Source organism: Oryctolagus cuniculus, chromosome 7 (assembly GCF_051225735.1).
Source record: "Oryctolagus cuniculus isolate XC-2025 breed Fujian yellow rabbit chromosome 7, ASM5122573v1, whole genome shotgun sequence".
Taxonomy (NCBI): domain Eukaryota; kingdom Metazoa; phylum Chordata; class Mammalia; order Lagomorpha; family Leporidae; genus Oryctolagus; species Oryctolagus cuniculus.
Genome location: NC_142873.1, coordinates 111,342,503 through 111,354,533, shown reverse-complemented (window position 1 = coordinate 111,354,533; position 12,031 = coordinate 111,342,503). Strand labels below are relative to the sequence as shown.

Here is a 12,031-nt window from a genome sequence, read left to right as displayed (position 1 = left end):
GCTTTTGGAAATGACAAGCCTGCATTCATTTCTGAAGTTGGAACAGAGGGGTGAGTGGAGTTTTTTATGCCTGGTGTTTTGGTCGTTTTTGTAACACACCAAAGCCTAGATAGATGGTGCTTAGCTAATGAAGTTGGAAAGTGCAGTTAAGCCCTACAAGTGCTGCTAACTGTCTCTTTGCGGTTTCAGGAAGATGCATCGCAGGTGGTTGGTCAAGGCATGATGACAGATCAGCAGAAGGCACTGGAGTGCCCAACTGACAATGTATGTAACTAGTCCTTCAGGTTTGCCTCTGCTGGTGTTCCTGGTTAGCTGGGTCCCAGAGGAAAAGGCGATGATTACAATGAAATCAAATCCTGTATTTCTTTTCAAGAGGTTATGATGGGTCTTGCCATCTGAAGTCAGTGCATCCCTATGTCACTGATTTTTTGCAGTGTGTATGGGGAAATCCTCTGTTCATCTTTCTGTACCAATGACCTGAGCAGGTGTTTAAAAGAACATTCCTAGAAACACTCTTGCACTTAAATTCTGAGAGCACCATGTCTTACAGTATCATAAATAAAAGTTGTGCATGGAAGAACTTACACTTTTGTAAACATATAAATACAAAAGCATTTGTGTTCCCTACATGTTGAATTTGACTTCTCAAAAAAACTATTAACATTTATCTTAAATTTTTGAACTTTTATTGCTGTTAAGCTTTTTCCATGTTTTTCAATCCTGATTTTCATTTCTGTGTACTAGCTTATACTTTTGTGCCACTAAATTGCCATTATTAACTATTTTTATGTTCAAAGAACTGTAGTGGCCAGCATTGTGGCACAAGTTAAACTGCTACCTACAAAACCAGCATCCCATATGGGCACCAGTTTGAGTCCTGGCTCCTCTACTTCCAATCCTGGGAAAGCAGTGAAAGATGGCCTAAGTACTTGGGCCCCTACCACCTATGTTGGAGTCCCATATAGAGTTCCAGGCTCCTGGCTTCAGCTTGGCCCAGCCCTGGGGAATTGCAGCAATTTGGGGAGTAAACCAGCAGATGAAAGATCTGTTTTTCTCTTTGTCTCTCCCTCTTTCTCTGTAACTTTGTGCTTCAAATAAATAAATAAATCTTTTTTAAAAATGTAGAATACTAGAGCTAGCAGGACATATATACTATTTCATAAATTGCCAAAGACAATGCCTTTTTTAAAAAATTATTTATATGAATAATAGAGAGAGAGCTCTCATCCACTGGTTCACTCCCCAAATGCCTGGAACACCTTGCACTGGGCCAGACTGAAGCCAGGAGCTAGGAATTCAATGCAGGTCTCCCATGTGGGTGGCAGGGACCCTGTTACTGGAGCCAGCATCTGCCTCACAGGGTGCACATCAACAGGGAGCTGGAATCAGGAGTGGAGCCAAGACTTGAACCCAAGCACTCTGATACAGATGTGGGCATCCCAAGCAGCATCTTAATCTCTGTGCCAAATGCCCACACCCTTTATCAAATTCTTTTATCTTAATTTAGAATATCTTTGAAAATTCTCTAAAATTATATGCTTAAAGCCATATAAAAACAAATAGGTGTGGAAAATACCTTAGAAATAACCAGTCCAGTTCATGAAAATCTTCAAGCCATTTTTAATATCAGATTTTGTTTTATGTAATGTATTTGTAAATACAAATGATGTGTTAATACTTTATAGACTACTACCTATCTCAAGGCACATATCAAACATCTCTAGAGTTGAATTTCAAAACTAGGGCAAATCCCAAGCATCATCTGGCCTTACTCTTCCCTGCTGAAGAATGAGCCTTTTGGTATCTAGAGCTTTCTCCGGTGGGAAAGTGAGGATAAGCCTTCTCGGTGGTGGCAGGAGGGTCAGGGCCCAGCAATCTGTGGGCAGCTCTGCAGTGAGGCTGGGCTCGCTTGTTAACAAGGAACTCCCTAAGGTTTGAGCTGTTCTGGAGTGGAATGGGCTTCCTCACGGAAATGGAATTTTCCATCCCTGGAGGTTTGCAATCAGAAGCCAACCAATCATTTATGAATATGTGATAAAGGGACATAAAGCTTTACTAGCTGTTGTTGATGAATCCCCTGCGTTGTTCCTAGCACAAGGATAGGTTTATTTGTCTTTAGTCCTAATAAGAACTTTGCAAGCTGTAGATCTGTTGTCACCAATTCACAATGAGGAGATTCAGTGACTTGTCTGTGGTAACCAACACAGCCAATTAGTGATGGCAAGGTTGATCATTCCTGTCTTTTTTTGAGTAGTGATTTTTTTTCTATCATGAGGACCTGAAGAAATGTAGACCCTTTCTCTAGAAAAACCCTGATAGATATAATTTTGATATAACCACAGAGGTTTTATAAATCCCAGGATTTCCTCTGTGGAGCTCTTAGAAACCTGAGTTAGGAGCCAGCACTTTGGTGTAGCAGGTGAAGCTGTGGCCTGCAGTGCTGGCATCCCATATAGGCGCCAGTTTGAGTCCCTGCTGTTCCACTTCTTATCCAGCTCTCGATTGTGGCCTGGGAAAGCAGTAGAAGATGGCCCAGGTCCTTGGGCTCCTGCACCCTTGTGGGAGACCTGGGAGAAGCTCCTGGCTCCTAGCTTCAGCTCAGCACAGCTCCAACCGTTGCGGCCAATTGGGGAGTTAACTAGTGGATGGAAGGCATCTCACTTTTTCTCTCTGCCTCTCCTTCTCTCTCTGTAACTCTGACTTTCAAATAAATAAATAAATCTTTAAAAATAAAAAACTTGAGTTAAAAATCCATTAACTTGAAACAACAGGTCTCAAAAAAAAAAAAAAAAAAAAAAAGACCTTGCATGGCCTGCACACCCCTAGATACCAGTTTACTTGGTCTGGGGTGGGGCTCCCAGCAGCTATAATTTTTAAAACTCCCTAGGTGTTTTTATTATGAAACAAGGTTAAGAACCATTGGTTTCATTAGATTGATTGACCTATTAAGTCCATCCAAACTCTTATGATCTAATATAGTGACATACAACAGCAAAGCCATTCTTTCTGATCTTTCATATGGTTGTTCCAACGAATGAGTCCATTATCACACCTGCCAACAACAAAAAGTCTTACTCTACATATATACATACTTCAAAAGTTCATGAAAAATGAAATTAAAAGGTAAGTTTACATTAGATTCCAAAAAATTTTGAAAGCCATGCATAGTTTTTTCATAAAATACATTTTTCATCAACTTTTGAAATAACCTTATATAGATTTGGGCATTTTACTTGGTTTCTATAGACTACTTTCTTACCTTTAAATTGAATTCAACTTCACCAGTATCTATTGGTTATCTCTTATGGACCAGATGCTACCTGGAATCGGAATATAGAGATAAGCAACAATCATTTCCTGCTATTACCAAAGTATAATGTAGTGACCGCTCTCTCCTGTGCTTTACTCTTGTAAAATTCATGTGACTTTTCATGTAAGAATACATAGCTTGCATTCAGCTGTGTTGGGAATCCATGTTCTTTCTTGAGGTGATGCAGAGTGAAAGTTGGATGTAAGTTAAGATACAGGTTCAGTGGCTGCAAAGAGTTTCTTAACAGTCTGGATATAATTAGTCTGGAGATGATATAGTATCTCCACAGTGTCACACACTCAGGTACCTGTTATCTCACCTCCATTCTTATTAGATTACTCTACCCTCCTCAAATCATGGCATTCACTTTTTTACCTAGGATGGCCACTCCAGTTATTACCAACACATCTGCATTCCAGCCAGGAAAAAAAAAAGAAGGCAGGATTTTTCTCCTTAAGAGAATGACCTGCAAACTACATTCACTTCTGTTTATATCCCGCTGACCAGAACTTTCTGGGCACACCTCACTTCACCAAGGTTAAGAAACGAGGTCTTTAGGGTAATTGGATATCTAAGTCATTGCAATATTCAGTTTTCTAGTAAAATTCATGATTTATCTTTCCCTCTTTGTAAAATCATTATTAAATCTGTAGTTGAATATCTTTTAAGTATATAACCAATGTTAAATGATGATAATACAAATACTGCAGTAAAAAATAAGCAACCATAAAATCATTGCCTAGTGACTATTTAGTAAACACATTTAATTTATAGCGTTTTTCACCTGCTTTCAGTTCTGCTTCTTCCTCTTACTAGCTGTGTGATTTCAGATATGTCATTTGATTTGTATATTGAGTCATCTATAAAAGAGAATGTTTAGCTCTCAGGATAGGTCTCATGATTGAATGATTATTTTCATTTATCAGACATTTAATAAGTCCCTCTATGTTCCAGGCATCTGGAATCAAAGGTAAATAAGATACATTCCTTTAGATGAATTAAGTGTAATTGATGTACCTGGCATTTAGTAGTAGGCTGTGAGTAGGTGTTTGTTTCTTTTCCCTGCCCCTCATGTTGTTCAGTTACCCTACTTTACACCGATGTGGCTCTTCTGTGTCTAGAAGAGATGGACAGTATTGTATCCTCAGATCATCTATAGCATTAAATTATTTTTCAGTGGGCACAGCATGGTTTGTATGGACTTGATTTCATTAGAATGCGTAGGAATTGCAAACATTTTGTTCTACTTCATACCCCAGCTTCCATACAGATTGCAATGATAGAGTGTTGTCAGCTTTTATCCCTTTTCCTTCCCTTGGTCCATCCTTTACCAAAGCATTATAGACATGAAATTAAATAGGGAAGCATGAAAAATGAGGCAAAAATCATCCTAACTGCCTCTTGCCACCTCTCTCACCTAAAGTCTCAAAAAGAAAGTTTTGGGGAACTGTTTTGGGGAACAGTACACAAAAAAGTTTAAAATCTTTTCTTATTCCCTTTCTCATTTACATTCACCTAATTTTTCTTCCTCTTTTAGGTTGTCAGCCAGATGAAACAACAACCATACTCAACAAAAGTCTCCTTCAGCTCACAAGAGATGCCATTAGCACCAGCTCCTCCGTACCATGCGGCAGACTCAGACTTCACAGGCTGCGGTATGACTTTGCCTGAGCAGAGCTGGCCCGTGACACCTTAGAGAAGGAAGGGATTATGTCCCAAAATGAGAACTGAACCAGGAATGAGGAAGACAGGCTCTGCACCTCTCCTCCACATCCTTAGCTCTGAGCCACTCCCTTCCTACCACATTTTCCTAGACTCTAGGACAGGTGTTGCCTTTTGCTCAGTAGATATAAATGTACAGGGGTCAGTGCTGTGGCGTAGCAGGTAAAGCTGCCGCCTGCAGGACCAGCATCCCAAATGGGTGCCAGTTCAAGACCCGGCTGCTCCACTTCTGATCCAGCTCCCTGTTATGGCGTGGGAAGGCCGTAAAGGATGGCCCAGGTCCTTCATCCTCTGCACCCACATGAGAGACCTGGAAGAAGCTCCAGGCTTCAGATTGGCACAACACTGACCATTGCAGCCATCTGGGGAATGAACCAGCGGGTGGAAAACCTCTCTCTCTCTCTGCCTCTGCCTCTCTGTAACTCTGCCTTTCAAAATAAAGAAATAAATCTACCTCTATACGTACATACATACATAGATAAATGTACTAGGACACAAAGAGCCCTCAATAAATGCTATTTGAATCTGAGGTTCATGGATTATTCTGTTATCTCTTCAAAAGCTTATGCTTATGTCCTGAGTAATGATTTCATTTTTTTAACCTTTCTTTTAAAGATTTATTTATTTATTTGAAAGGCAGAGTTACAGAGAAAGAGGGAGAGACAGAAAGAGAGAGATCCTCCATCTGGGTCTTCCCATGCAGGTGCAGGGGCCCAAGGACTTGGGCCATCCTCTACTGCTTTCCCAGGCCATAGCAGAGAGCTGGATTGGAAGTGGAGCAGCCGGGACTTGAACTGGCACCCATATTGGATGCCGGTACTGCGGGCAGGGGCCATACCCGCTACCTACAGCGCCAACCCCCCCCAGAATAATATTCCTTAAAAGTCATGCTTTGTTTTGTTTAAGATTTATTTTATTTATTCGAAAGGCAGAATTATAGAGAGAGAAGGAGAGAGAAAGATCTTCCATCTACTGGTTCTCTCCCCAAATGGCCGCAATGGCCAGGGCTGGGCCAGGTCAATTCCAGGACTCAGGAGCTTCATGCAGGTCTCCCATGTGGGTGTAAGGGCCCAAGCAATTGGGCCATCCTCTGCTGCTTTCCCATGCATATTAGCAGGGAGCTGGATCAGAAGCAGAGCACCTGGGACTCAAACTGGTACCCAAATGGAATGCCAGCTACACCACAACACTGGCCCCTTAAAAGTAATGTTGAAACTAGTTTTTAGCCCTGCATATGTTGATGTGAGCTATTTGAACAGTGTTAATTTTTATTGCTTAAAGAAGTTGCTATTTACATTCTCTAAATTCCTGGCTTGAATTATGCTCAATAGATGTTGAAATAGCTTGTCAAAATTAATAATGGGTATTTCCACTTTACTTTTATGCAATAAAATTCAGTAAAAAATGGATTCCTCAGAACACTTACCAATGGCAAAACATAAACCCTGCATTAATTTAACAGCCTGATACCTTTGTGATACTTGTCTTTTATGTATTTTTAATAAATATTAACTCATAAAAAGCTTAGCAAGCAGATATTATTTTAAAGCACTATATTTGATGAATATGGTCAGCAAATTAGGGCCCATGGGTCAAGTCTGGCCCACCACCTCTGTATGTGTTGTCTATAAGCTAAAAAGGTTTTTTGCATTTTTAATGATTGAAAAAATCAGAAGTATTTCTTGAAAACTTTATGAAATTCAAATTTCCTTGTCCATCAATGATGTTTCATTGAGACACTATTGGTTTATATATTGTGCACTGTATTGATAGAGTTAAATAATCGCAACAAAGACTTTATGACTGGTCATGATCCAAAATACGTTTACCTGGCCTTTGCTATAAGAAACTCTGCTAACTGTAGATGTGGACCAGTTGAGTTTGGTAGTATATATCATGTATTTCTACCTAGATAACAAAACTTGTCATCCTGCAGTTTAATCTGTGGATATTTCACTTATTTCCTCATCCACTTAGCCAACATTTATGGAGGACTCTGTGATGCTCAGTCAGGCCTGGCTAAAGCGAGGCCAAAGTAGAGGAGGGAAAGAGATGCCACCTCCCCACCTCCAGGTTCCCTGGCTGTTTTCTCTGTCCTCCTACTGGGGCAGAGCAAGTCATTTACAGAGGCAGCATAAACTTACGGCCGAGCATCCATGAAGTGGTGCCACTGTTGGCCACCCTCTTTGTTGTGAATCAACGGGAAAAGCAGTGTGAAATACATGTACTGTGAGATGGTCTAGAGAGAAATTAGGTCTACAACTTAATATTCTGCTTCTGATAGGCCACTTTTTCTTGTTGCTGAGGATATGTCATTAAATTTCTCAGTCTTCACCAGGAGGCCATTAGAGTAACAAATGTAACTAGAGAGAACAGAATATATTTGGCTGCCTCCTGAAGTAAGACTCTGGGCACCTCACCCACATTGTCCGTCTCATTCCTCACAAGTGAATTCACCTACTTCTCTGATGAGCAGGGAGCCCCATTTCACGTACTCATAATTCCCTGTCTGGGAAATGCAGTCCACCTGTGTGTAGACCCTGCACCCTTTCATCACTAAGTCTGTAATTTTGCTCAGAACAGAATCCCCCGCAAGCTAAACATGCCTGTTGCTTTTTGCTTAACCAAGCAAGAACCAGATAGTGTTTTAGGCTCACAAGCCACAGTCTTGGTTGCAAGCTCCTGCGCTCTGCTGTTGTAGTGACAGCAGCTGTGGGCTCCTCCCAAGTGAACTCATGGAGCTGTGTTCCAACATTACTCTTTATGGACACTGACTTTTGGGTTTTATATAATGTTCATATGTCTTTAAGTGTTATTTTTCTTTTGATGATTTTCAACCTATTGAAAATGTAAAGACTATCCTTGATCTGCGGGCTGCAGTCCACAGCCCCTCACTTTTGCATGGGTGTGATAAGCATTGTGGATCTCGCCTTGGCTCCTGTGCAGGGGCTGCAGCCAACCAGCACCTGGGCCCTCTGCTGTCAGCCTTTTACTGAACTGGTGTTCAGATCTCGTTCTAATACATGATAGTTATCAGTTACCAGAAAAGTTGGCATTCTCTGTAGACTGTTCTCTGAATAACAGTCTCTTGAAACTATTTAACATGTTGAATGGGTCGATTGTTTATCAAGTCAAGTTCAGTTATCTAAAAAACACATGTGTGTAGAATTTATGCTAGATAAACAGATGTTATTAAAAATCCTACTAACACTTTCAGTTTTTGGAAAGGCTCAATCTAAAACAATGATTTTGAAAAATAAACCTTTGTAAAACCACAGTCACTCTTTCAACAAGATTTTTACTTGTAAACTTAGCAAGTAAATCTTGAATGACATGATTAGTATTTTCGGCTATATATAATATATTTAAGGATAAATTTTAGGTAATAGTATTTTCAGGCATGTACTGTGTTGATTAAACCCTTTAAACATCTTAATTCATGTGCTGCTTTAACTGAAAGCATTTAATCACTTTTCCTTGATATAACACAAGGCAGAATCTTCTGTCCCTGCAGGCTTCATTGTTTCTCCCTGAGACATATGCCTTTGTGTACCTAATCACTTAATCATCTTAAATTTTTCCATACCAGTTTTCATGATCTGTTTTAAAATTTAAAACATTTCAAGTATGACTGAAACTGATGCATTGCAGTCAGGAAAATTTCTGGTTGTAATCTCAGAAGTGTCATAGGAATGCCATGTTTCATCCCTGGGCAAATGGGCAGTGATGATCCAGATTTTTCCTTCCTGGTGCTTGGCAGGAGCAGGTGAAATGACAAACAAGTGTGTACCCTGCACTCCCTGAGTAAGGGGGTGTGCCAGCTGTGCCCCCCACTCACCTTCATTCTGTGTTCCATCCTGTTCCAGGTGGCTTCCAGGCTCCTCTGTCAGTGGACCCTGCAACATGTCCCATTGTCCCTGGCCAGGAAATGATTATAGAAATATCCAAAGGACGTTCAGGGCTTGGTCTCAGCATCGTGGGAGGAAAAGACACACCCTTGGTGAGTTTCCAGGAATGAAATACATCTACTGTCTCTTAGTTGAGAGCCTTGTTATGGTCTTGTGTCCCATCCACGGAAGACTCAGCTTTTTCATAGGATGGGAGAAAAGCACTCGAAGTGTATGTGCATCCATGTTCTGTCCAGCTGCGAGTTTTCCTTTAGTATGTAACCAAGATTTTGACCATTGAGGATGTCTGGTATTTTTTTTTTTTTTTTTTTTTTTTTGACAGGCAGAGTGGACAGTGAGAGAGAGAGACAGAGAGAAAGGTCTTCCTTTGCCGTTGGTTCACCCTCCAATGGCCGCCGCGGCCGGTGCGCTGCGGCCGGCGCACCGCGCCTATCCGATGGCAGGAGCCAGGAGCCAGGTGCTTTTCCTGGTCTCCCATGGGGTGCAGGGCCCAAGCACCTGGGCCATCCTCTACTGCACTCCCTGGCCACAGCAGAGAGCTGGCCTGGAAGAGGGGCAACCGGGACAGAATCCGGCGCCCCGACCGGGACTAGAACCCGGTGTGCCGGCGCCGCTAGGCGGAGGATTAGCCTAGTGAGCCACGGCGCCGGCCTGATGTCTGGTATTTTTTACAAGTGCTTATTTGATGCAAAAACATCGTAGCAGCATTTAGGAGTATAGCTGAAATTGGGGACAGGCATTGTGGTACACCAAGTTAAGCCACTGCTTGGGATGCCTGCATCACATATTGGTGTGTTGTTTTGAGTCATGGCTACTCCATTTTCCAGTCTAGGAACTCGGAAATATATATATGTACATATTTTTAATCAATGTATATATATTTAAATAGTACCTTTCAAATAAATACTAAATAAATCTTTTTAATGACATCAAAAAATATGCAGTGGTAAATAAATACCCCTTCCTTTACCCCATCCCTGCCTCCAACCCCAACCCCTAAAATAAACCCCAGGGCCTCTTGTTTAGCATCAATCACTCTTATTAATTAGTTTACCTCTAGATTAATACTTTGGCATTTCTTCTTCCTCTTAAATATGATCCAGAAAGTTATTTTCCCATTTTTGGCAGGAATATAAGTTTCTGTGTTCATACCGACGGAAAGTAGGGAGATCCTATTCTATTTTTCTGTAATATACAGTAGTCCCCCAAAGCACTAGGAATCTCCAGGGCACATCTGCTGTAGAAACCTGGGTCTTAAAGCGTTTTCCTTGTTTGCTGGCCTTGGCCCTTCTCTCACCTGCCACAAGGCCTGATCTCATCCATCCCGGTGTCTTTGTGAACCACCTCTCCTGACGCAGAGGCAGGTGTTGACTTACTATGGGATTTTATCTCCTTCCACTTGAGTACAGTCTGGTTGAAGTGGTCTCTGGAGGCCAGGATGCTTCGTGTCCTGAATTCTGCCTTGGCCTGTGTGGGCAGGAACCACCGCTGTGCTGTGATGTTTCTTTTAGCTTGGCTGGAACTATGCTCAGTGACCGATTGTAGCACTCAGCTCCTTCCACTGGTGTTCACCTCTGTAAGATCCCAGTCTTGGCTCATATCTCAGTGTCTGGCCATAGGTTTGTTTTTGTCATTGAGAAAAGAAGCATACTCTTCTTCAGAGGTTTCCCTTCAAGTAATTCTGTCCAGGCTATGTTTTTTAATTATATTTTTAATAATGCTTCTACTTGTATATGATCTGGTCTCAGAAATTCGAGGAAACACTCTGAGCAGCCAGCCAGCCATTCATCTGGCTCCTACTGTATGCGGGAGGCTACGCACCACCCATGTAGGGCCAGAGCAGATGCATTCCAGACTCTCAGACTCTGCTCCCCACCCTGCACACTGCTCCCACCAAGCTCCTGCAGCTCCTCCAAGCTGCCCCTCCCAAGAAATCTTCTCTGCTTTCCCTGGCCCCCGCGGCCTGGCCTCAGCTGGACGCAGCTAGTGCGCTCATTTAGCCTTCAGTCATATTTCTTCTCGACTACTTGCTAGTTAGGGCAGGTCCCTTAGCCTTCTGGGAGTCTATTTCCTGATCTGTTACTGGAAATAGCTGTACCTTGAAGAGTTGCTAGGAGGAACAAAAAGATGACCTGTGTACAGTCTTAGCCTCAGGCCTAGCACATAGGACACAATTGCACTGGACACGTACCTTCTCCACACCTCAGTTTCCATACATTCAAAGAGGTGCTTGACTCATCAGGCTGTATTGAGGATCAGAGGTTCAACAAAGAGGAGGAAATTGTGTGTGTGTCATTGTCATACCAAGCCACTGGGACAGTATTCAGAAACAATTGGTTGACCCTGACCTTTAGGTTTTTCCTTGTTTTCCCATGGAAGTATTCCTGAATATTAAGTAAAGCCATGTGGTGGGCCTTTAAAAAGTTCCTGGAAAATTAATATTGTGAAAAAACAGTTGGGGTCTAGATTTCAATAATTTTTTGCACCTAAATAAACCTTTTAATTCCATTTTTCCATGAACTTTTTAATTACTCTTGTATTTAAAATGAACCAGGAAAGTTATATTTTAAGGAACTTCTGTAGTAAGTTTTTTTTATAGAGAAAAAAATCTCACTCTGTGATTTATTTTCTGTAAATATACACCTCTTTATATTGCTTAAAATAAGGCAGAACTAGATTTCCCAAAGGAAATTAGAGAGCATGTCTGGCCAGCTGACTGAGTTGTGGTTTCTGTTTTTATTTGTTGTTATTAGTGTGGTTTTGCTTGTGTGAGCTGATTAGAATACCCAACAGGATGTACCCCCACTGCCCCAGGGTGTCTGATACTGCACTCATTTGTTCCACTGGCTGCCACCTGGGGGCTTCCACTGGGCTACACCACCCCCAACAGCCCCAGTGTGAAGCTGCTTGCTAAATATCATACTCTGCTTCTCTTGCCCCCATGAAACAGGAAAAAAAGAAAATTCGTTAAGAGTAGCTTGAGGTTCATGATATATAGCCCTGCCTTTTGAGACTGTAAATCCAATTGTCCTTGGAAGGATAAGTACCACTTAAAAATGAGAGATGGGACACAGTTTTTATTTTCTAACCT

At 41.6% G+C, this 12,031-nt stretch overlaps 1 protein-coding gene across 21 annotated transcripts in view; it reads left to right on the top strand.

Annotated features, from left to right (window-relative positions):
- PATJ (PATJ crumbs cell polarity complex component) overlaps positions 1–12,031 on the top strand; it is a 452,303-nt gene that overhangs the window by 370,601 nt on the left and 69,671 nt on the right. For 14 of the 21 annotated variants that reach the window (XM_089337289.1, XM_089337292.1, XM_070078397.2 and 11 more), the window contains 3 exons: positions 190–264; positions 4,848–4,965; positions 8,899–9,032. In XM_089337289.1, coding sequence (XP_089193415.1) covers positions 190–264; positions 4,848–4,965; positions 8,899–9,032 — 327 coding nt within the window. The remainder of the gene's footprint in view (positions 1–189; positions 265–4,847; positions 4,966–8,898; positions 9,033–12,031) is intronic. The other 7 variants (XM_070078398.2, XM_070078393.2, XM_089337294.1 and 4 more) reach the window with 1 other exon arrangement.